At 37.1% G+C, this 25105-nt stretch overlaps 3 protein-coding genes and 1 long non-coding RNA gene across 5 annotated transcripts; 3 read left to right on the top strand and 1 right to left on the bottom strand.

Moving 5' to 3' along the window:
* Positions 1 to 3422: 3422 nt before the first annotated feature.
* Positions 3423 to 6127, bottom strand: LOC124445652. Its single transcript, XM_046996400.1, is given in 9 exon segments — positions 3423 to 3608; positions 4280 to 4350; positions 4498 to 4656; positions 5047 to 5097; positions 5099 to 5135; positions 5212 to 5282; positions 5398 to 5472; positions 5544 to 5643; positions 5760 to 6127. Coding segments are annotated over 9 exon segments (819 nt in total). The 5' UTR covers positions 5954 to 6127; the 3' UTR covers positions 3423 to 3547.
* A 97-nt stretch (positions 6128 to 6224) lies between these two features.
* LOC124445591 lies at positions 6225 to 6924 on the top strand. The gene is made up of 3 exons (XR_006948198.1): positions 6225 to 6308; positions 6383 to 6587; positions 6661 to 6924. It is a non-coding gene; the product is annotated as an uncharacterized LOC124445591 (long non-coding RNA).
* A 141-nt stretch (positions 6925 to 7065) lies between these two features.
* Positions 7066 to 8906, top strand: LOC124445582. Of its 2 annotated transcripts, XM_046996323.1 has the most exons (6): positions 7066 to 7448; positions 7537 to 7650; positions 7733 to 7799; positions 7915 to 8453; positions 8569 to 8666; positions 8848 to 8906. In XM_046996323.1, exons 3-6 carry the CDS (start codon positions 7786 to 7788, stop codon positions 8851 to 8853), a joined length of 657 nt encoding a protein of 218 aa, XP_046852279.1. In that variant the 5' UTR covers positions 7066 to 7448; positions 7537 to 7650; positions 7733 to 7785; the 3' UTR covers positions 8854 to 8906. The 2 variants fall into 2 exon arrangements, with proteins under 2 accessions (XP_046852279.1, XP_046852269.1); XM_046996313.1 differs by lacking the exon at positions 8848 to 8906 and having other exon boundaries at positions 8569 to 8720.
* An 18-nt stretch (positions 8907 to 8924) lies between these two features.
* LOC124445555 lies at positions 8925 to 25035 on the top strand. Its single transcript, XM_046996279.1, is given in 21 exon segments — positions 8925 to 8980; positions 9290 to 9431; positions 9433 to 9587; positions 10618 to 10863; positions 10943 to 11075; positions 11163 to 11437; positions 11736 to 12302; positions 12426 to 12634; positions 12714 to 13062; positions 15301 to 15890; positions 16019 to 16169; positions 16277 to 16315; positions 16318 to 16539; positions 16617 to 17480; positions 18449 to 18647; positions 18730 to 18994; positions 19383 to 19583; positions 19789 to 20412; positions 20555 to 21182; positions 21285 to 21471; positions 21810 to 25035. Coding segments are annotated over 21 exon segments (9300 nt in total). The 5' UTR covers positions 8925 to 8952.
* The last annotated feature ends 70 nt before the right edge of the window (positions 25036 to 25105 follow it).

Raw genomic sequence — 25105 nt, 5'->3', positions numbered from 1 at the left:
CTAAGGAAAGCAAAGCTCCTGGATGTTGTGGGATACCTGCAGAAGTATGGAAGTATGGTGGTACAACACTCAAAGAGAGGCTGCTAGATGTGATCGGAGATATCTGGATAGGAGAGAAGATTCCACAAGATTGAAGGACGCGAATATAGTCCCTATATTCAAGAAAGGCAGTCGTAAAGAGTGCGGCAACTATCGCGGCATTTCTCTACTCAATCGCTGGGAAGGTGATGGCTCGAATACTCCTCAATCGTCTGAACGAAATGATAAGTCCCAGAGTAATTCCTGAGACCCAGAGTGGATTTCGGAGTGGGCGGAGTACCATGGATATGATATTCAGCCTACGACAGGTTCAGGAGAAATGCACTGAACAGAACATGCCCTCTATGCAGTTTTCATAGACTTTACTAAGGCCTTTGACACTGTCCCTAGAGGCGGCTTGTGGGCAGTACTGAAAAGTTTGGCTGTACGGATAAGATTATCAATCTCGTGAAAGCGTTTCACGAAGGAATGCAAGCTAAAGTCACTCGTGGGAGCGACTGCTCTGAGGGATTCGCTGTCTCAACAGGTGTAAAGCAAGGGTGTGTGCTGGCTCCGACACTGTTCTCATTCTACCTGGCTGCCATGCTGGAGGTTGCCTTCGAGGACACAAGGGAAGGTATCTACATCCAGACTAGACATGATGGGAACCTATTCAACGCCTCACACTTCAAAGCTAAGACACGCACAACACGTCAGCTTGTCAGAGATATGCTTTTGCAGACGACTGTGCTCTGGTTGCACAGTGCAGCAGAGATGCAGGCATTGGTGGACAATTTGCACAAGCTGCCGCTATGTTTAGCCTCAAGATAAACATCAAAAAGACTGAGTGCCTCTACCAGCCAGTAAAGCTTCTACTCCCTCCCCCAAAACCCTGTGCAATCACCATAGACGGACAGCCTCTTGTCCAGACCACAGACTTCAACTACCTGGGTAGTACAATCTCCAGCAATGCTAAGATTGAAAAGGAGCTGAGGAACAGAATGGGAAGGGCGAGTGCAGCGTTCAGTCAACTAAACGATCGGCTATGGCAAAATAAGCATGTCTCGACCAGAGTTAAAGCCAAGGTCTATCAGGCGGTGGTGCTGACAACACTTTATGGAGCAGAGGCATGGACAATCTACAGGCTTCAAGTGAAGAAACTGAGTGCGTATATGATGAGACAACTGCGGGACATTCTGAAGATATCATGGCGGGACAAGATCGCAAATGCTAAGATTCTCCGTCTGACTGACCTGCCACACATGGCTGACATGCTGATTCAAAAGAATTTAAGATGGATTGGTCATGTCCATCGTATGGAGAGATCTCGTTTACCACGCCAGCTATTGTACAGTCAACTAGTAGAAGGAAACGAAACCAAGGCCGACCTCGACTCAGACTCAAAGATGTCATGAAACGAAATCTAAAGAGGAGAGACATCAACGTGACAACCTGGAAGCAACTGGCTGATAACAGACCGGCCTGGAGAGCTTCAATCCAACCATAGAACAGTCCTCGTCGCTTACGACTGACTGCATGATGATGATGATGATGATTCAATCAAATACCAACAACTTCATCACAATAAAACTCCTACACTAAACTATTCTCATTGATAATAGGTTTACACAGGGTTTATCGCTCTATCTTTGTTCGTTATTCGTGATGCTCTCGTTTCTTTTTCCGAAGATATTGCAAAACTCGCACCAGTCTCCCAGCGGAAATCTTATTTTGAAGTATACTATCTAGCAATCACCTTTACACCATATGACCAACCTTACATCATATGACCAACCTTACACCATGTGACCAACCTTACAAATTAAATTTGAGAAAAAAAATTGTATGTTTTTGCTGTCGCTGTCTTCATGTCTTTATACAAATATTGGCTGTGAACACTCAACCTGTGCTCGAGTTTTGTGAAATCCTACCCCTTAACATTTTTTGCAGTCCTTTAAATAATATTTTTTCTTGAACAGGAACTAAAGTTACATGCCTTTGCCAAGAAGGTATGCTGTATTATGTTCATCTGCTTCTGTCTTCTTCAAACATATCGTCTTTGATAGCCATATTTTATTGATCTTTAGGGGTTTGCAAAAGAGCATGCAAATGGAATCCTACAGCTGGTGTTGCATTTGAGTATGATCCTGACAATGCTCTCAGACGCACAACTTATCCCAAAGTCGAGGAATGGTACATAATATTATTGTATTTTTGTAGGTTTTGTACAATATTGTTTTCATTTGCACTTTCTTCATTTCCATGTAATCAAATAAATGTTTGTGCGGTATGGGATCTTGTAATGTTACTTTTACTATCACTGATTATAAAGTAAATGGTTTGAACCTGGGAGTATCGTTACGTTTGTAAATGTAGATCGTCCAGGTTGGTATAGTCCTGAGAATGACTGCTTTTGTCATTTGACTCTCAAGATGACTACCGCTAAGGTTGTCGAAACGTCAGTCAACAACAACAAAAACAGTCCTTCTCAGGACTATACCAACCTGGACGATCTACATTTACAAACATATCACTGATTATGTCAATCTTAGTTCTGAAATGATGGAAACCATTAAATTTGCAGGCCGAAAAGTGAATATTCGCTGTTGGAAGAGGATGAATGTATGTAAAAGGAACAATTACAATATTTCAAAACCATACAGCATTGAAAATTTACGAATGCATGTTTCAGAAGTTAATAAAATGATTTAATTTCCAGGCCAAGCCGTTTGATCCAACAGGAAGGCCGGACAAATTCTTCTTTAACGTTGAGGTAAATTTTCAATAATCAATTGATTCTTTAAGCCAGTCATCCAGTTTATAGTGAAGCATGAGTTTTGAGGCTTGTAAATGAATCAGTTTGTTTGTCAGGTATTTTATGTATAAAGCAAGTACATAGTGAAATTTTGGTCAAGTGGCTTTGTCATGTTACTCCATAGATAGCTATCATTGCCGGACATCAAAGTCACTTTGTCCAAGATGTTTGTATTTGTATTCAGAGTTGTGGTTCCTTACGTCCTGAAAACATTGTTTTGTCTGGTTTGTCCATCTTAAAGAAGAAACTAAGTGATCTTCAGACTCAACACAGCGAGAAATAGCTGCAGATGCCCTCACTATTACACATTAAATCCTTGAGAAGGCCTTCTGTGTACTGGCAATACCTTAAAGATCTTAATCAAATCCACTGCATCACACGATCTTACTATCAAAAGATTTAAAATCACATCCACTGCATCACACTTCTTTAACTGTTCACTACTAAAAGCAGGATATACAACTTTTGCCTGGCAAAAAATAAAGGGTTGGCAATCTTTCCTTCAAAGTAACATGTCTTCACTTTCTTAAAACCCAGATGAATGTTGATGAAGTTTCACAGAATTTTGACAATAACTCGAGCATCATAATAATTTATAACAACTTTAATGTTAAATAAGAAGTGTTTAAGTGGGATGGAATTCCTTGATTGTTGCGTGCAATGTTTGTAGACATTTCTTGTGGAAGAATCTGAAGAAAAATTATTTCATGTTTCTCAATTTTTCTTCAAGTTAAATTCACATGAAGTGCTTTGCCAGGCGAACTTCATCTTCAACCTAACAAATATGTTTAAATTGGATTTAAATGAGGGAAAGAAATGCACAGGTCAAAACCAAATTTATCTTGAAGGCCAATGAATAATTACATATTAAATGAAGATATGATCTTCGCACTTTGCTGGACAATTTAGCTTAATCGTCTCAGGACCTGAAAAAATCAGGTGACTCAGCAGGGATTGAACCCATGACCTCTGGTTTGGTGCAGTGCTCTGACCTACTGAGCTATGAAGTCACACAGTGTGAGCAGGTCAATATTGTTGGGCTCATGTTGTCTCGTTGAAATGAATGTCATATGAATGTTTATGCATGCGGTGTTTTGAAATTAAATGAAGATAATCTTCACTTTTTGCTGGAAATTTAGCTTGTCGTCTCAGGACCTGAAAATTTGCACAAAGGTTGTTTCATCTCAGGACCGAAGAATTTTTTCCGGGTCTGAAACGATAACAAAAATAAATATATCTTCGATTCCATAAATATTCATATATTCATTCACGGGTACGCTTATCAACTGTGAACCTGCATTGACTTCATGTCAATGATGACTTCACCGGCTAATGATTATTTTCGGTCCTGAGACGATTGCTTAAATTGTCCAGCAAAGTGCGAAGATCATATCTTCATTAATTTCAAAACACCGCACTGCATAAAACATTCAAATAATTACATACTTGCTAATGATCTCTTCATAAAACTGTCTCACTTCTTCTTTAGTTTGTTCATATATATCGTAATGCTTGTACTATTGAAAGCAAGATGGTCAATTAATGAAAGTTCACCAAGTTTTATGTTTAAGCAGAGGTCGTTTTGCATGTTACAGATGGGTGAATGATGATTTCTAAAACTACTTTTGTGCATAGTTTCTTGTAAGCATTTTGAGGATGTGCACCTGTATGAGACTTGCTTGCCTACGAAAATAGCAATTGCCTTCTTCATCTTCATGAACTGGGTGTATGTCCAGATGGTACGCATTGTCCCAAATCTCAACAAGTTTACTTGGGTAGGGATGAACTGTAACCTCAATGACATATAGAGGTTGCTCAATGCCCTAAAATTGTAAAATGTTGTATTTAGAAAAACATGTGCCTGGCATTCTCTTGTTATTTATGCAATGACACAATTCCACTCTATTCCACTATACATAACCTGCAATAAAGTCATAATAATAATGGCATTTGTTTGTAGATGTAGATCGTCCAGGTTAGTATAGTCCTGAGAGGATTGTTTTTGTTGTTGTTGACTGACATTTCGACAACCTTAGCGGTAGTCATCTTCAGAGTCAAATGAGGAGTTCAAACCATTTACTTTAATAATGGATTGTCATTATGGCATATCTCTAATGATGTGCTTGCATTATACACAAGTTCAAACATTTCTGGATAACTTGGACTTTGTATGCTGTTCATAAAAGGTTCACTTAAGTTTCCTAACAACCTACCAGAGAATATTGTGCCATAGCATCCTTATCACACCAGCAGTATTCAGGTGTTCAGTAGCAAATGAGGCCTCAATCTAGAATGGTCTGTTCTGAAATTTGGAATATGATTGACATCTGAATTATCGTAAGTTCTTTCCCACTAATTATCAAGGGTTCTATATGTACTTGTTGCTGGAGGAATCTTGTTTTAGTTGAATGTCTGCTTTTCTTTTATCTATTACAGGCACAAACTCCACCTGCAATAATTTTGTGTAAATATCATTTGACCTTACATTACAAGCAACAAGGACACAAAGAGGCAAAAAGAAAAATTGCATTCATCCCTGTATAGTTGTCCAGTCAAAAACTCACATTATATCTTCCTGAGTCAACCTTTGGTTCATATCTGCTCATAAGATCATTCATTGAAACCAAAATGTGATCTTTCTAGATAGAATTTACATGTGTTCACATTTACGTTGATGAGATGTTGGTGTAATCACTGAAGAGTTGTGTACCTGATATTGAGAAAGTCTTATCCCCTTCACTACACCATCATCAACTATACCCAGGTACACAGTACCACCATTTCCAGTATTCAGAAATGCATTTATGGCCCTATACGAAATCACGACTATTGTTTAATCAAATCCTCAAACAAACAATGTCAGGGCTGCCTGAAATTGAGAATTTTTATTGAATAATCGGTAATTTATAGTGAAATGGAATTGAACCTAGAAACAGCTCTCCTAGATCGCTTGTCTGTGCCAGTAACATAACACCAAGGCGGTAATTCTTCTACAGCTAAATTCCTGTGTCCTTTGAATTCGTGTCTCGAGTCTTCTTCATATGGAACGGTACTATTCAGTATGTAAAAGCCTGACATTTTTGTAGCCTTTATTGTCATCCAGATATTAAACTGCATCATTTTGATTCCACCCAAACATTGCAACAGTTATTGCAGCTTTTCTCCTATTTTTTCGGAAACAAGGAAACGTTTCTTCGAAGTTTTCTAATTTACTCACGCTCTCAGATTGATATTTTTGCTTTATTTTTCATAACAAAGGAAATACGCTTATAAGCTACGTATGAACATCGTTATAATTTTCATCTCCAAAAACAAAACTCACGTGATTAGTCTTTTCACAAAATAACATAAAGTTTCTAACAATTTAATGGCAAATTGACTGTAGTCTTGAAGTGGTATCATCTATCATCTACTGTAGATCAAAAATATGCTCAGCATTTGTGATGAGGCAGAATTAGGATATGTTGGACACAAGGTACGTAATAAAGACTTTGTTTAGTTTCTCATCGTAATATGTGAAACGTTCAACTGTGTTTTGTACTTTCACAGAATGCTCTTCCTTTTCACTCCTCGTCTTTACTAAAACGTTTCAATTTTTACGTTGCAACGCGAGAAGTGAATACTGTTCGATTAGTAATGAAAACGGTTTCTCGAGTTTAATGAATGTGAAGAAGAAGTTTGATGAATATCGCTACTTTGTTTCATTTCTTTGGATTAATCAAAATTACTTTCCGCATATGAAGCTCGTGCATTGGTGAGAGAAAAAGTTATAAGTTTTTCAATGTTAAGGTATGTTTTTAGTTGCTAATGTGCTTTTCTTCTTTTAGTCAAACTGAATTGAAATCGATCTTTATTGCATTTGTTCGGCTACTTCAATGTTTCAATGATCAAAGAATGCACAAAATTGCTTAACATTTCATGCGCTGGAACATTATCGAACGAAGATAAACAAATAATAGTGGAATGCGTATCGAAGATCAAAGAAAAATTTTCTCAACTGGAAATGAAACTCGTAGGTCGAGGTAATCTTGAAAAATGTTTATCACTTCTTGGTATTGGCTTAATTCAAATGGCAGATTTTAAAAATTTCAATAAAGGTAAGTGAATTTAGTGTGAATTTTCCTTTTATTTAGCTAATTAGTTTTATAGCTTATCGCTATTCACTCGTTCTTTCAAATGAACAAATTATGGGAGCATTAAGATATTTTTATCTTCGTGATTTTTTCAGATTCGAACCGTACGTACATGAGACAATTTTCTGTGCGTCTTTGCTGGATTGAGCTGGGAATGCTTCAATCAACGTTGCTTCGTCCCGTTGGCGTATTGGATCATGATGAAGGGGTACAAAAATCTCGCAAAATCAAGAGAGTTGAGTTGCTCTATTTTTGCGCAAAATCAGGAGAGTTGAGTTGCTCTATGTTGTATTATACTACAAGAATGTTACAAAGACTAGATTGTTTCATTTATTTTGTCATCTTGATACACAAGGATCAATATGTTTTTACATACTTCGTTATATCCTTCTCAGATTCTTAAAGGAACAGACATTGTCTTGTCGACTGTACAAAATGCTGTAAAATGGGCCAAATACGGAAAGGGCTTTAAAGATTTCAAGGTAATAATTATGTCGTCACATTTTTGTCAAACGCCGAAGCATTCATAATTTGAATCTCAACTCATATCGAAACAATATTATTTTACAGATTTGCTTTCCTAACGAAATGCTTTCACTTGTTCTTCCATTCTCGTTTTCGCATCGTTCAACTTCATCGACGGTCTCTGCCTTGTTGAGCGAAAAAGTATCCCTGGCATAGAAGGTTTAAAAGCTCAGATTTTCATTATTTTAATTATCTGTACTAATTGCCTTGCTTACTTTCAAATGTGTTAATCTTTGTTTAGCTCTGTTCAAAAATTATTCGTCTCCTTTTGTCAATAACGAAGAATATTGTGAAATGTTTAAGTGCAGGTAATTTTCTTTTGAATCTGAACTTTGTTTACTTATAAAAAGAACTTACCTTCATCTTTTATGTAATACTTATTCGAATATTGATGTCGTGTGATTACATTATCTGTTTTTGTAGAATTTGGTTGCTCGTCCTGCGTATGTTGAGACGAAAAGTCTATTTACAAGGTTACACGACAACGGATGACATTCAATTTCTGAACATCATTGTGAAATATTACCAAACTTTTCGGTTGAAACGCGAGGAAGAAAGAAGACTTGAAGAAGTCGAAAATGAAAGCTTATGCAAGTTTAAAATGCAAACGCGTTGTGAGGACGAGTTGTCCGAAGTTAAGCTAAATCAGAAAGATATCGAAGAAATATTTACAAGATTTGATGATGATTTCAAAGAACTTGAGTCAGCGGAAAAACAAGAACTTTCACATGGCAGCGCGATGAATACAATCGAGAAGAAGAGCGATATTGGTGTTTTAGACCTAACACAGTTCTGTAATATGCATCAGTTCATATTATGTTGTGCTCCCAATGTATGCGATGTGTTTTCAACCTTTAATAACAAAGATTATCTGAAGGTGGATGAAGAAAGAGATGCGTTTGAAATCGTGTTTCACCGTTATAACATTTCTTCTGAAGTGGTCCCACTTGCTGATTTATCCGGTTTGTACAAGAAGGATATTTCCTTGTTTTGTACGGTTTATACTTTAGCCTAGAGAAGAGACTGTCTTCAAAGGGACGAATACATTAAATTTAGCAAAGTTTTTGTATTATACAGATGGTGATTCACGGGACGATAGTTCTCCCAGTCATCTCATTATGAGCTCGATGTTGATGAGATATTTGTCCAGCCATGAAGAAGGAGCTAAAATTAAGGTGATTAGTGCAAGACCCCTTTTTTATGTTTTATTAGCTTGAGTTGTCAATCACGTTTATTACTTTAAATTATAGCATCAGTTCATAAGTTCTTTGTTCGAGATAAGGTAAAGCGTTGCACGTATCACATAGCATGCCTAATATTCGTCTTTTTGAGGCTGAGATTTATCATTTTTTACAGAGGTGAAGAATACGATATTTACCACGACAGCAATTTAAAGGAAACTGCAAAAGTTGTACTGATACTTCTACGCTTTAAGACGAGATTAGAGCAACTACTTGTTGAATGGCCCGAGCATCCAACGCTCGCTCAGGTAAAGAAGAGACTCGAGATCGAAGCAAATCCTGTGCAATATTATATTGGTTTTTCAACTTTATCGGTTTTTCAACTTTGTTGGTTTTTCAATTGTATAAACCAAACAAGACATCATCAGCTGGCAATCGCTTAGAACTGTTTGAAGCATAGTGAAGTGTCATTACATTGATATATGTGTTTGCAACTGGCAAAAATAAGTTGGTAACTTCACAAAATCGTATTTTAGAAGACAACTTGAATTATACAGCTTTTAGATCTGTAATTAGCTGTATAATTACAAAGCTGTATAATTTAAATCGTATTTTAGAAGACAACTTTGATTATGGCAACATGGAAAGACTATCTAAATCCAGAATCAAGGAAATAAAAGCTCAGTTTCTCACCTTACTACAGCAAGTAATTCCTTGTTCATTGTACGGTATAAAACCTAGAGGCTGGCGTGTCATGGTCTGATGAGGCAATTACAAAGTTACAAGAAGTGGTTGTTGATAAAGAGATGATGATTGAAGTTATATCTCACAATGACAGTCAACATTATGGTGTAGCTTTGATGCAGACCATTGGTGAAGAGTGTTATAGCATAAATAAAGAATTTATTCAGAAAGGTAGTGATTTTATTGAATGGAAAATGTTTTTATTTTTATTTTACTTAAAACAGATCTCCGTAGACCATTACCTACACCAATACACAACCACCATTTACACCAATATATCCAACACCTTCCCACATACACCACCACATCCTACTCCCATACACCAGCACCTCCCTCTATACCTTTACCAACTATACCAATTTACCATAATCTACTTCCATATACCAGCACCTTTCCACATACATCACCACTATCTACACTAATATACCATCATCTACTGGTATACACCACCATCACCTCCTGCCACATACCAGCATCTACCCTCATATACCTTCACCAACGTCATCAATATACCATCAGATACCCACCATACACTGTCACCTACCCCATAATCACCATCTACACTAATATACCATCATCTACCCCTATACACCACCATCACCTACCCACCATACACCGTCAGCTACCCCCATACATCACCATCACCTACCCACCATACACCGTCAGCTACCCCCATACATCACCATCTACACTAATATATCATCATCTACCCCTATACACCACCATCCCTACCCACCATACCCACCATCATCCTACCCACCATACCGTCAGCTACCCCCATACATCACCATCTACACTAATATACCATCATCTACCCTATACACCACCATCACCTACCCACCATACACCATCACACATCACCACCTATATTATACAAAATTTACTCCAGGTAAAGCAACAAACTCTCCTTCAAAATCTCCTACTCAAAAACTATTTTCTTTCATTTACAAACTTTTATGAGTAATTGCTACAATTTCCCAGTAAAGAGTTTCCCTGTTACCTCACCAACTTACGTAGCTATATATCACCACCCTACAAGTATTCAAAAGCTTTCTCTTTCATAAATGTAACCATCAATTCCCATCTATTGTCCAGTATCATTCCCTCATCCATCTCATTTCATGTTGTAATGAGATCCATGAATCTGTTGTTATTTTCTATAAAACTATAATTTTAATACTTTGTTTTGGTTTTCTTTAAGGTTATGCTGTCTCAAATATTGGACAATTTGTTGTAACTGTGGGAACAAACATCACAGGTTATCAATTTCCTACCATTGAAATTCCTGGCTATGAAGATGTTGAAGTCACTCATGTTGAAAATCTCGACACATTTTGGTGCCATCTTACGGATTCTGCTACGGAAATGGAAAATCTCATGACTAATCTTCAAGATTATTGCGATGTTAATCCACCTAAAAGTACTGACTTAGATTTATTGAAAGAAGGCAAGCAGCGATGAATTTTGGTCTTGTTTTATCAAAACATCTTTCTTCTTTAACTGTTTGTTTGACATTATTTATTCAGGTTCTCCTTGTTGTGCGCGTTTCAGTAAAGATCAAATGTGGTATCGTGGGAGGATTCTACAGAAATTAACCAATAAACGCTTCAAAGTTCAATACGTAGATTATGGGAACTGTGAAGTGTTGACTTTAAAAAGGTTACAACCATTGTATCCAAATTTCACATGCTAATATTTATTTGTAAAAGTTCATTGCTTATTTCTAAATGTTCTTGTTTTATACAGTATAGCCGTGCTGAGTCAAGAGTTTTTACAATTACCTGTCCAAGCAATTGAATGTGGCCTTGTGAATATTTCATCGTCGAAGAGGAATAAGAGCAAATATGTCGAGCAGTTTCACGACCTTGTCGACGGTAAAGAACTCGTCTGTCGTATTGAGAATCTTACAGATAATAGCAAATATCTGGTTTTGATTTTGAACACCGAGAGAGAAACAGTTGTAATCAACGAGATAATGAACTTGTTTATTGAAAATGATGGAAAAGAAGCGGCCGGGAAAGGTAAATATGTTTTGTGCGGTGTTTTTTTATTGTTCGGTATTTCATTGGAATTATTAATTTAGTGCCTTTCTTGTGTTGTGTCACATTTTGTAGTTATATCAAAAACTTTTAAACTCACAGGCTACAACTAAAGGGAATTTTTCTTAAATTGCATACTACCTTAAACGCCATTTTATCTGACATGGTTTTGGGCATAGTCAATTTTTTCTAGTTGAGTGAGTGAAGTTTTGACATCATGTGTTTGAATAAGTTTGTGTGCTGTTGTTTCGAAATATTTGAAATCGTCTTTGAATTCCAGCAGAAATTGTTTCGAAGGAAGTTCTTAAGATTGCACCCGCTAAACCCTTCATTGGCAGCGATGTTTCTGTGTACGTCACTTACGTGAACGATCCGCGAGATTTCTACTGTAAATTTACAAACACTGCTTCTCAACTTGACGATATAATGAACAACATGGAAACGTACTATCGCGATTTAAACGAAGACCAAGAAAGATTTACTAATCCGAAAATTGGAAACACTTGTTGCGCACAGTTCACTGTTGATGATGGATTTTATCGTGCTGTTATCACTAATGTTTTATCCGACGCTGTTGTTGTACGTTATGTTGATTACGGAAACACCGAGGAACTGCCATTTTCACGTCTTAAATGTCTCGACAGCTCCTTCGTTCACCTTCCAGAACAGGCTTTCAACGCAACTTTGTTGTTTTCAAATTGTGGCAGCGCGCCAGACTTTGAAAACTGTGTTGTCGACAGAGAACTCAGAGCAACGATTGTTAAACAAGACGATATTGGAAGGTGCTGCGTTCAATTGGCCGATGCAAATGAAAGTTGTTGTTTGAAGATCAATCAAAAGAAGGTAGGCAAAATTTGAATGCATGTTTACCATTGATGTGTACAGATGTTTACATGTTCTTGGAAGATTGTCATACTGTAACACATATGCTCAAAACAATCGTGTTATTCAACTATGTTTCTTTCGTTAGATAAAACTTCAAAGAAACCATGCAAAGTAAAGATTACAAAACTTCAAGTTAGAAAGAAAATTCCCGTGTATGTAACGTTTGCCATAAATTCACAAGATTTCTTCTGTCAAGCAACAGGAAGTTCCGTTCAATTGGATGATTTGATGAATGAAATAGAAGAACATTACAGGCCACTGAATGAAAGCGATGAAAAATATTCAGAGCCACAAGTACTGCTACATAATCAACAATTTTTTACACAAAATGTTGCAACGAAATGTTTAACTCAGTTATTTTTTTTGTATGTAGATAGGTGAATCTTGTTGTGCAATGTTTACTGAAGACGATGGTTGGTATCGAGCAACAGTTATAAATCATTCCGGAAATGACGTTCGTCTATGCTACCTTGACTACGGAAACACGGAGACATTACCTTTGTCTAGAGTGAAGTGTTTGTTAGACGATTTCACAGTTCTTCCAGCGCAAGGTTTTCATGCAAGAATGGATGTTCCTTCTGGTATTGATGCTTCGTCTTTTAAAGATTCCGTATTGGAGAAGGAATTTGATGCTAAAATTGTGAAAGAAATCAAGGAGAACGTTTACAACATCGAGCTTTTTTCGGCTGATGGAACCAAGCTATTTTCGCAGAAACCATGTGGTAAACTGAACTTATAGTATTTTTTTCACTTGTTACTTTTTCTTATTGTTATTTTTAATTTTCTTTCTTTTCATTGACTCACCAATTCGGAGTTCAATATGCTTCTGAAAGCCTAATATGACATGTGAGACCAATTATATTGAACTCTGAGGCTTCATATCGTACTTAAATATCTGAAGTACAATATCTTTGACTAGCTTTATGTTATTAGACATTTCAAATAAACGACTAATTTTTTCAAAGCAAACATGTTTCGGCATACTTTATGCCATCTTCAGTGCGAAGTGAACAAATATAGGAAGTTTACATGATAATATGTTATAGTGATAAAGAGGAAATATCGACTAGTTACGAATAATTTTTTACAGTTGAATGAGGTGATATAAAATGTTTGTGTTAGGTTTTATCACAAAAGAAAAAAATTACAAAGAAAATGAAAAATATCTGATAAGGTAGTAATAGCTATTTACAGGTCAAAGATAGTGTTAAGATGTTGTATTTGTTTGTTGAGGTTAGGTTCACGCTTCTTGATTTAAGGGCGAAGGAGTGTGAGCGGTGTCTAAGATACGGAAACAGGATTGTGTGTAATTTGTTTTGCAGTGTGGTGACGAGAGTAAGTGTCTGAATATGTTTGAGTTTTTGTCCGTGGTTGTGCGTTCTTTAATCCGCGTGGAAAGATGGCGGGTGGTCTCCCCAATGTAACTGGAATTACATCCAGCACAAGAAAATTCATAAACCACGTGGGATTTTAAAAGAATGGGAATAGGATCTTTGAAGCTAAAGTGATTTTGATTTTAAAGATGAAAAGGCTACCGACAGGTTAGCCGTATTTGTTATCTGGTTCTTATGTCATTGTATTGTGTGTACAGGAAATGTGTATTGTCATTGTGAATTAGTGTGAAGTGCGATCGACAGAATTTCCTAGTGTGCGCGGAAGTTTTGAACAACATTTGTCATTCGTGACAGATGAGTCAAATATCAAACGCGTTTGATATTAGATTGATCAATATTATATCAATATTTCACAGGTTTATAGAAAATAAATAAAACATAATAAAATAAAACTTTGGTTCGTCACCTGTCGTACCATAGTTTGAAGTTGGAAGATCGTTGATCAACTTGTTCCTTACAATGTTTGTTTGTTTGTTTCTTACTAGTTTGTGTTCAGTAAGTCAATTACAATGTTTGTTTGTTTTGTTTCTTACTAGTTTGTGTTCAGTAAGTCAATTAGTAAAAACTAATCACATTGCCGAACATCACCGAATCACAAAGCACAACATTGACTGGGACTCGGCAAAATGCATTACTTACAGTACTGACTATAGACAACGGCTTACATTAGAAAGTTGGTATACCAACTTGGAACAAACCCCCCTGAACAGAACACAGCAATTACCGGCACCTTACAAACGACTTATTCACAATACAAACAAACGATCAACTAAAAACATTACACTTCACACTAATTCACAATGACAATACACATTTCCTGTACACACATACAATGACGTAAGAACCAGATAACAAATACGGCTAAACTGTCGATAGCCTTTTCATCTTTTAAAATCAAAATCACTTTAACTTCAAAGATCCTATTCCCATTTAAAATCCCACGTAGTTTATGAATTTTCTTGTGCTGGATGTAATTCCAGATACATTGGGAGACCACTCGCCATCTTTCCACGCGGATTAAAGAACGCACAACCACGGACAAAACTCAAACATATTCAGACACTACTCGTAACCACACTGCAAAAACAATTAAACACAATCTTGTTTCCGTATCTTAGACACCGCGCACTCGCCTATAAACCCTTTATATCAAGAATCGTAAACCCAACCTCAACAAACAAATACAACATCTTAACACTATCTTTGACCTGTAAATAGCTATTACTACCTTATCAGATATTTTTCGTTTTCTTTGTAATTTTTTTTGTGATAAAACCTAACACAAACATTTTATAACACCTCATTCAATTGTAAATAGTTATTCATAACTAGTCGATATTTTCGCTTTAACACAATAACATATTATCATGTAAACTTTCTGTATTTCTTCACTTCGCACTGAAGATCTGAAGATGGCATAAAGTATGCCGAAACATGTTTGCTTTCAAAAAAATTGTCGTTTATTTGAAATGTCTTATAACCATTGTGCTCTTACGAAATAATGGAAACTTTATATTATTTCTATTACAAATTATATCACTTTATTTTTTTTTTCATTCAACTTAGCCCCAGTTCAAGTAAAGGAACCTTCTTTAACAAAAGGCAACAAAGAGCATGTCTATATCACATCCTTCACAACACCACAGAATTTTTTCTGTCAGTTGGCAAAGAGTTCAACACAGTTGGATGACCTAATGGAAAATATTGAGGAATACTACCGCCCTCTGAGCGATGGTGATGAAGAGCTGCTTAACCCAAAGATTGGCAACTTTTGTTGTGCTATGTTCACTGTGGTTGATGGATTTTACCGGGCTGTTGTTACGAATGTCTCCGAGCAATCTATCGAAGTTCGTTATATTGATTACGGTAATATTGAGAAACTGCCCAAATCAAGGGTAAAGCGCATGCTCCCTCGTTTTGCCGAGTTAAATGCGCAAGGCTTTACAGCAAGCTTGGTCAGCGGTTCCACTGCAAATATAACGAAAGCAAAAGATGCTGATGATTATCTAGAGGTGATGGTTGAACTTTTAAATCGGAACAACAATATTTACGGAGTTGAGGTTCATGACATGAATGGTGAAAGATTGTTTAAATGCAAAGAAAATGTCGAAAATGAACCAGGCGATAAAACTATCAAAAGTAAGAACTTCATCATTGTCTTGATTTAGAAGCCAAGCTTTAAGGTTTTCACTGAACACTCTTCCCTCTATTTATGTAGGTTTTCAAGTGCTTACCATTTGAAACCAAGTACGCAGTGGGATGTTTGTGGATCGCATTGTGAAAGTCCCATGTTGTTCTATCTTCAACTGGTGAAAATAAAGATATTTTAGAGAAAATTATGGCTGAACTGGATGACGTTTACTCTCATCTTACGGCCGAAGATAACATGATCACGAATCCTGTGGTTGGAATGACGTGTGTGGCAAAATATCCTGGTGAGTTTTTGTGTTTTATTGCTACGTACACTTACTGTATTTATAGTGAATGATTGAAACCTGGAGTTTTCGATCAAATATCATTAAATTTTTTTATTTATTTGTAGTTGACAATGGTTGGTATCGATCTCAAATTCTTGACATCCTTCGCCAAACCAAATCAACGTTTTTTACATCGATTTTGGAAATTGCAAAATTGTTGATTTGTCGAGCGTAAAAACTCTCGCCCCAGCCTTCTGCAGCAAACCCGTTCAAGCTGTGAGATGCCGTTTGTATGGTGCCGAGAAAACAACGTGGAGTGAGTCCGAGTGCGAAATGTTCGAGGGCCTGGTACTAGAGAAACATTTGATAGCAGAAGTTAAGTCACTAGGTGAGCATGGCAATAATGACGACAGTTTTATATATATTTATCATTGTTACAATCGAGTGTTTTTTTTGTTTTTTCAGATGGCGACGAAACGACATTAATTGTCGATTTATTTGACACAAGTGGGACAGAAAATGTGAGAATCTTTGATGAACTTGTGAAAAAATCTTCAACAACAAAAGCTAGCGGTCAACGAAACCTAAAACTTTCATCACTACCGAAACTGGGCTTGAAGGATGTCGAAGATGTTTTTGTTGAGAGTGCAGAGTCTCTTGATAACTTTGTGTGTCAGCTCTCACGGTTTAACAACAATATAGAAACATTAGCTGGCATGATGTACGATATATACCACCAGGAAACCGCTCCTGACTTAGTATCCACTCCTTTGCAAGTAGATGATGTCATTGCGGCTCTATATTCCGAGGATGAAACCTGGTACCGAGCTTCTGTCTCGAAACATATAAACGATGGTGATATTGAAGTTATGTTCATCGACTACGGTAATTCTGAAATCATCCCCGAATCTGAAATAGGAAAAAGAGTTCGTTATTTGAATGACGAATTGTCACGTTTTCCACCAATGAGAGGTTTGGTATGTTGTATGGCTTCTATTGATGATAACGGACACCATTACTCGTGGACTCCACGCGCGCATTACTCTTTCGTGAGATACGTGGTGGAGAAGGAGTTCAAAGCAAGAATAATGATGGGCGATGAGGAACCACTTTCAGTAATACTTGAACACAAATCTGAAAGTATATACACGTGGCTTGCACGTAAGAATCTCATGTCGAGAAAGCAAAGTGAGGTCGATGTTGAGCAAGATGATTTTTATGAGCTCGAGTTGGAAACTGGGACGCTTTGTGACGTGTATGTCACGTGGATTAAAACACCACAATTATTTTTTGTTCAGCAATCATCAAGTTCAGATGACATCAATAAAGGTTGGTAATTTTTAGTGCAACTTTGCACTATTGTAAATTGCAGAGCAATTAGTTGGAAAATGTTTCATGTCAGACATGAAATTTTCACCAGATTTTTAGGGATCAGGGGAAAATTTGTGCTTGTCCCCCCCAGTAGCGTAGTCAGCCCCCAGGTTTGGTCGTGTTATGTAAATTTTTTGATGTTCACTCACTGCAAAACCGATAGGTTTCTAAAGAAATGAATAATGATAATGATTTGAAATTTACATGTTTGTAAATGTAGATCGTCCAGGTTGGTATAGTCCTGAGAAGGACTGTTTTGTTGTTTTGTTGTTGTTGACTGACGTTTCGACAACCTTAGCGGTAGTCATCTTCAGAGGTAAAAAAAAATAAATGGACGATCTACATTTACAAACATGCAACGATACTCCCGGGTTCAAACCATTTACTTGATTTGAAATTTACATAGCAGTAAGAAATTTGCAGTCTGGCTACGTGACTTGCTTCCTCTCACCGAAATCCAAAACAACAGAGATATTGTTTGCGGAAGTTGTATTTTCGATTAACAAGATTAACGCATCTTTTTTACAACTCTTAACACTTCTGTTTAGTGTTTAATTTGAACACAAATTTTGGTTTATATTGGTATATGAATGCATGCAAAAATATTATCTTGATCTTTTAATACCATCATTTGAACTCTTTTTACTTTGAACAAACGTCGAAACTGCTTCATAAAAATATATGTTGATGGATGTCAGCTTACACTCGACTTATCAAATTTGTTAAAAGTCAATTAACTTTTCAGTTTATACAGAATTATGTTAAATGGGAGTTATGGAGAAATGAAACAAATTTATGAAACATTTTTTGATTTATTAAAATCACTAGTCATAAAGCTGGTTTTTTTTTGAAAATTTTCAGTGTAGTTAATTCATCATAATTGTCGCTTATCTTTGTAACTAATCATGATTACGGTATTGAAATAGTTGTGGATGACCTTCATAAATCCTGCACTAATGGCGACCAAAAAGAGTTGGAAGAAATCCATCCAGGTACCTTATGCGCAGCTCAGTATACGGTTAACGATAAATGGTATCGTGCGAGAGTTGTAAAGGAGTCTGGACCCGAATCCTTTGAAGTTGTTTATGTTGACTACGGGAATAAGGAAGCAATACCCAAACAAAGGTAGACTTTAGAGTTCGACTTCTTTGTCGTAACTTTAATCTGTTTTATGTACTTTATTTTATAATGTGCCTGTGTTTTTTAGGATTAAGGCGCTAGATCCCAGTTTTCTTGAACTACCTGCGCAAGCTTTGTGCTGCAGTCTGGAGACGAAACACCCTCTGACTTGGAATGATGAATTGAAGGGAAAATTTGTGAGTGAAACTACTGACAAACGTTTAACGATGACCGTTGTAAAAGTGGTTGGCAGTCAACATGTTGTGACTTTAAAGAATGACGAGGGATTGTTGTTGAACAATATGTTCATTGATGGATATGGTGAAAATGATTCAAAACTGAAATCCTCTCAGGTATTGTATTATTAATGAAATGGTTTCTAACTTGTTGAAATGATTAAGTGTTGTTTTCACATATTTTCCCATGTTTTCACATGTTGAAGTGATGATGTGTTGTTTTCACATGTTTTCCCATGTTTTCACATGTTGAATTGATGATGTGTTGTTTTCACATGTTTTCACATGTTGAAATGATTATGTGTTGTTTTCACATGTTTTCCCATGTTTTCACATGTTGAAGTGATGATGTGTTGTTTTCACATGTTGAAATGATTATGTGTTGTTTTCACATGTTTTCACATGTTTTCTTATGTTGAAATGATTAAGTGTTGTTTTCACACGTTTTCACAAGTTTTGTTTTACTATGAACGTTAACAATTTTTGTCACGTAATATTTTATTAGGAAACCCAAATTACTTTATCCTCATTTCCTGTGGTTGAGAAAACGACTGTCCAAGCCTTCACCAGTCACGTGGTCAGTCCACGCGAGTTCTTTGTTCAGCTTGCGACAGCGGAGACTGAGCTCGAACGCCTTGCGAGATTTGCCGAAATCTATAATTATTGGCCTGATGGTGATAACTACAAACTGGACAATGTGAAAGAGGTAAAAAAATTTTCACCATTTTTTTAGTCGACCCGTCTTCGTTTATTTAGCGTTTGCTTTAAGTTTGTGATACATGCAATTCATGGTCTCTATAAGATTATCGTGACTTTTTCAATCAAATCATAGAGATTTAGCTAATTTAAAACCACTATATACTGAAGGCTCAACATTGGATTGTTGTTGATCAACTAATTATATGCTTTAGAATATGTTTTGCTGTGCGCGGTTTTCTGAAGATGGAGTCTGGTACCGAGCTCAAATCCTTACTGTCGATGTCGACGATAAAAAGGTAACGGTTCGATTCGTTGACCACGGAAACTCGGATGTGGTTGATACTTCTGATCTACGACGTCTAACCGCTGAACTGTCATCGTCGCCTTGTCAAGCTGTACCTTGCCGACTTTCGGGCGGACCTTTGTCCCAGGAACAGAACTTGATTTTCGTCACGGCCGTTGTGGGTAAACCACTAATGGCTACTTTTATTGAATTCTGCGACAACTTTTGGCTTGTAACCTTAGTAGATGACGGGCAACCAATTAACGAATTGTTGAACCCTCGTAAAGAATCTCATGAGACCCCAAGCAATGGAAAACAATGTATTCCGAAACCGATTTTAAAACCTGCAGACGAGTTACCTGTATACATTGTCAGCGCAACCGCAGCTAAAGATGCGATACTTCAAATAAGTAGTAGTTTAAGTGATTTGGAGACTTTGATGGACGATATAGCAAACGATCCTCCTCAGATCCGATTGACAAAGAACGAAATCGAAGTTGGAGACTATTGCCTTGCTCGCTTTACTGAAGACGAGGCCTGGTACCGAGCAAAGGTGAAGTGAATGTATGATCTGTAAACGTTAGTCATGTAAACTCGATCATAAAATACGTCGGTTTTATCAGTAGACATTAGGAAACAGTCAAAAGCTTTGATTTATCGTTTGTTAACTCATGATATCGTCTTTCTGTGTTTAGATATTAGAAGTTGATGGGGAGAATGTCAGTGTTTTTTATGTTGACCATGGTAATAAAGAATGGCTTTTGTTTGATGAACTTGCTCCGATAAATGAAAGATTTTGTAATTTGCCCGAGTTTTGTTTTTGTTGCTCTTTGGATCTATCGACAGTTGACGGGGTATGGTGTGAAAATACTGCTGGTAAACTTCTTGAAATGTTTTCGGAAAATGAGTTACTTTGTAAAATTTCCACAAATAATGACAATGGTGTGTTGGTAAAGCTGTATTGTGATATTGAGGATATTTTGAGTCGTGTTGTGGAATATGAAAATGTGTCAGTATCGAAACTCATTGAAAATAACAAAGAAATCCACGAAATTCAATGTTTTGTTGTATATGAATTCAATATCGACGATAAAAAGAATGTTACTTGTTCTCATATTGAATCACCGAAGAAACTTTGGTGTCAATTATCAACCAATGAAACGGAATTAAATGATCTTATGAACCACTTAGATGAAGTATATGGTAGCCTTGGTCCCGAAGAACTACTTGCTCACAATTACGACGTCGGACGTCCTTGTTGTGGTCAATTTCTTGAAGATGATGGGTGGTATCGTGCTGAAATTGTTGAAGTTGTACCAGAAGGTTTGTCAATGAAAGGGTTTTTGTGTAGGAATTTTTTTAAGTAGTTTCTAACGTGTTAACATTCAAATCTTTATAACAAAGCAAAAAATATTTTATGTTAAGGTGTACGTGTTCGCTACGTGGATTATGGTAACGAAGAGGTGTTATCAACATCAAGAATTCTTGTTCTTAAAGACGAGTTCCTTGTTTTACCTTGTCAAGCTTTTTGTGTGTTGGAAGATATTGAAGCAAAGGATGATGAATGGAGTGGCGATGCTGTAACGTTGCTTGAAGAATTCACATCGGAAAGGTTTGTGCAATAATCATCTTGGGCCGGTTACACGAAGCCTGGATAGCGTTATTTATTGTATAGCAATATTTTTTAAACTTTTCTGTAACCTTTTAAGAAGCAAAAAATATAAGATTTGAACTGAGTCATCTCTGAAATAAAACATTGTTTCGAAGATCACAAAATTTCCTTGTCGTATGAAAAATATAAACGCTTTTTTTATAAGTTTGAAAAATTTTGCTATCCAATGGATAACGCTATCCATGCTTCGTGTAACCGCCCCCTGTAATTTAGCTTAAACAGAGAGGAAGATTGACCATTAATGTTGTGTAAGTAACAAATATTTTATGATTTCTTAGATTGCTGTCTTTAGTGGTTAAAGGAAGAGAGAAACTTGGTGGTTTTACTTGTGCAATATACGGAACTCTTGACGAAGAAGAACAATCATTGAGTGAACTTCTTATTGAAAAAGCATTTGCTGTAAAATCTTTGCCACCTGCACCTATATCAGTTTCAAACAATCCTCGTGCAGACGTATCTTTCGTAAACATACATGTGAATATTGGAGATGAGCTTAATCTGTTCTTCGTGTCAGCTGAGTCGCCTGCAAACATTTGGTGTCAGCTGTCCGATTCTGAAGATGACTTACTTGATCTAATGGAAAAACTTGGAGCATTTTACAGTTCATTAAACGGAAACGAGTTTTCACTCCAACAACCTGTTGCTGGTGCCGCTGTTTGTGCCCAGTTCTCTGAAGATGACTCTTGGTATCGTGCTGAGATCCTGGCAACTACTCCTAACATCACAGTCCGTTTTGTAGATTATGGCAATAGCGAATCATTACCCTTGACAAAAATAAAGCTTTTAAAAACGGATTTCGCTCGAATGCCAAAGCAAGCTATCTGCATTTCTCTGTTCGGTTTACTTTCCAATTCCCTTGATGAATGGTCCGATGCAAAGCTCGCCTTGATGGAAGAAATGTGTTCTGAGAAAAGTTACATCGGTAAAGTTCTTGGAATGCGCGATAATTTATTGGAAATGTCTTTAATAGACACCGAATCCAATGTTTCATTGCTCGACGAGTTGTGTTGTGCGAATCTTATTTTGAGGAAGACTCAAGTGGATACTGTACAAGGTGATTTGTTAACAAGCACAGATGAAAATAAAAACGTTGAGGAGCTTACTGCGATTGAAACTGAAGTTCTCGACAAAGCACAAGTTGATGATGTTGATTCAGGAGACAAGTCTACTAAACCAGTTACAGATGAGCGTCCTCCGATTGAAACAGAAGAACTTGACAAAGGAGAAATTGATATTGCTGAATCAGACGGCAAGTCGACAACTGAACCAGTTACAGATGAGCGTCCTCCGATTGTAACAGAAGAACCTGATAAAGGAGAAGTTGATTATGTGGAATCAGGAGACAAGCTAACTGAACCAGTCACGGATGAGCGTCCTCCAATTGAAACAGAAGAACTTGGCAAAGCAGAAGTCGATGATGTTGAATCTAATGATGAGTTGACTGAACCAATAACAGATGAGCGTTCTCCAATTGAAACAGAAGAACTTGACAAAGCAGAAGTTGATGATGTTGAATCAGGAGACAAGTTAACTGAACCAGTTACAGATGAGCGTCCTCCAATTGAAACAGAAGAACTTGGCAAAGCAGAAGTTGATGATGTTGAATCAGGAGACAAGTTAACTGAACCAGTTACGGATGAGCGTCCACCAATTGAAACAGAAGAGCTTGATGCAGGAGAAGTTGATGATGTTGAATCGAATGACGAGTTGACTGAACCAATAACAGATGAGCGTCCTCCAATTGAAACAGAAGAACTTGACAAAGCAGAAGTTGATGATGTTGAATCAGGAGACAAGTTAACTGAACCAGCTACGGATGAGCGTCCTCCAATTAAAACAGAAGAACTTGATGCAGGAGAAGTTGATGATGTTGAATCAGGAGACAAGTTAACTGAACCAGCTACGGATGAGCGTCTTCCAATTGAAACAGAACAACTTGATGCAGGAGAAGTTGATGATGTTGATTCAGGAGACAAGTCTACTGAACCAGTTACAGATGAGCGTCCTCCGATTGTAACAGAAGAACTTGGCAAAGCAGAAGTTGATGATGTTGAATCAGGAGACAAGTTAACTGTACCAGCTACGGATGAGCGTCTTCCAATTGAAACAGAAGAACTTGACAAAGCAGAAGTTGATGATGTTGAATCTAATGATGAGTTGACTGAACCAATAACAGACGAGCGTCCTCCAATTGAAACAGAAGAACTTGACAAAGCAGAAGTTGATGATGTTGATTCAGGAGACAAGTTAACTGAACCAGTTACAGATGAGCGTCCTCCGATTGTAACAGAAGAACTTGGCAAAGCAGACGTTGATGATGTTGAATCTAATGATGAGTTGACTGAACCAATAACAGACGAGCGTCCTCCAATTGAAACAGAAGAACTTGTCAAAGCAGAAGTTGATGATGTTGATTCAGGAGACAAGTCTACTGAACCAGTTACAGATGAGCGTCCTCCGATTGTAACAGAAGAACTTGACAAAGCAGAAGTTGATGATGTTGAATCTAATGATGAGTTGAATGAACCAATAACAGACGAGCGTCCTCCAATTGAAACAGAAGAACTTGACAAAGCAGAAGTTGATGATGTTGAATCTAATGATGAGTTGACTGAACCAATAACAGATGAGCGTCCTCCAATTGAAACAGAAGAACTTGACAAAGCAGAAGTTGATGATGTTGAATCAGGAGACAAGTTAACTGAACCAGCTACGGATGAGCGTTCTCCAATTGAAACAGAAGAACTTGATGCAGGAGAAGTTGATGATGTTGAATCAGGAGACAAGTTAACTGAACCAGCTACGGATGAGCGTTCTCCAATTGAAACAGAAGAACTTGATGCAGGAGAAGTTGATGATGTTGAATCAGGAGACAAGTTAACTGAACCAGCTACGGATGAGCGTCCTCCAATTGAAACAGAAGAACTTGATGCAGGAGAAGTTGATGATGTTGAATCAGGAGACAAGTTAACTGAACCAGCTACGGATGAGCGTCCTCCAATTAAAACAGAAGAACTTGATGCAGGAGAAGTTGATGATGTTGAATCAGGAGACAAGTTAACTGAACCAGCTACGGATGAGCGTCCTCCAATTGAAACAGAAGAACTTGATGCAGGAGAAGTTGATGATGTTGAATCGAATGACGACTTGACTGAACCAATTACGGATGAGCTTCCTCCAATTGAAACAGAAGAACTTGATGCAGGAGAAGTTGATGATGTTGGACCAAGAGATAAGTTAACTGAACCAACATCAGATGAACGTGCAAAAACTGAAATACACGATGAACTTTCCATAAAACGGCACCAACTTTGGATGATTGAAGATTGTGCAGAAGTTTGTAGTGATGAAATTCCTGTAGATCACCGCGAATTCTCTTTGTTGTCACCAGAAAAAAGAGATGCCCACGCTGACGTCAATTCTGACGTCACTAAAGTAAACACTTGCTTTGAGAAAGAAAATGTTACTGGAAGATATGCTGATGAAAAGAATGAAAACGTTTAAAACCTTAACGAAGATGAAACTTCAGATTTAGATATTCAATCAAAAATTGAAAATTAACAATCCCGCCAAT

The sequence above is a fragment of the Xenia sp. Carnegie-2017 genome, unplaced genomic scaffold (assembly GCF_021976095.1).
Source record: "Xenia sp. Carnegie-2017 unplaced genomic scaffold, XeniaSp_v1 HiC_scaffold_100, whole genome shotgun sequence".
NCBI lineage: Eukaryota > Metazoa > Cnidaria > Anthozoa > Malacalcyonacea > Xeniidae > Xenia > Xenia sp. Carnegie-2017.
The sequence above is the reverse complement of the archived record's forward strand: the minus strand, read 5'-3'. Positions and strand labels throughout refer to the sequence as shown.

Coding starts and splice junctions, on each gene's coding strand:
- LOC124445582 (XM_046996313.1), top strand. Junction 8,454..8,568: donor CCCACTTGCTGATTTATCCG/GTTTGTACAAGA, acceptor TGTATTATACAG/ATGGTGATTCACGGGACGAT.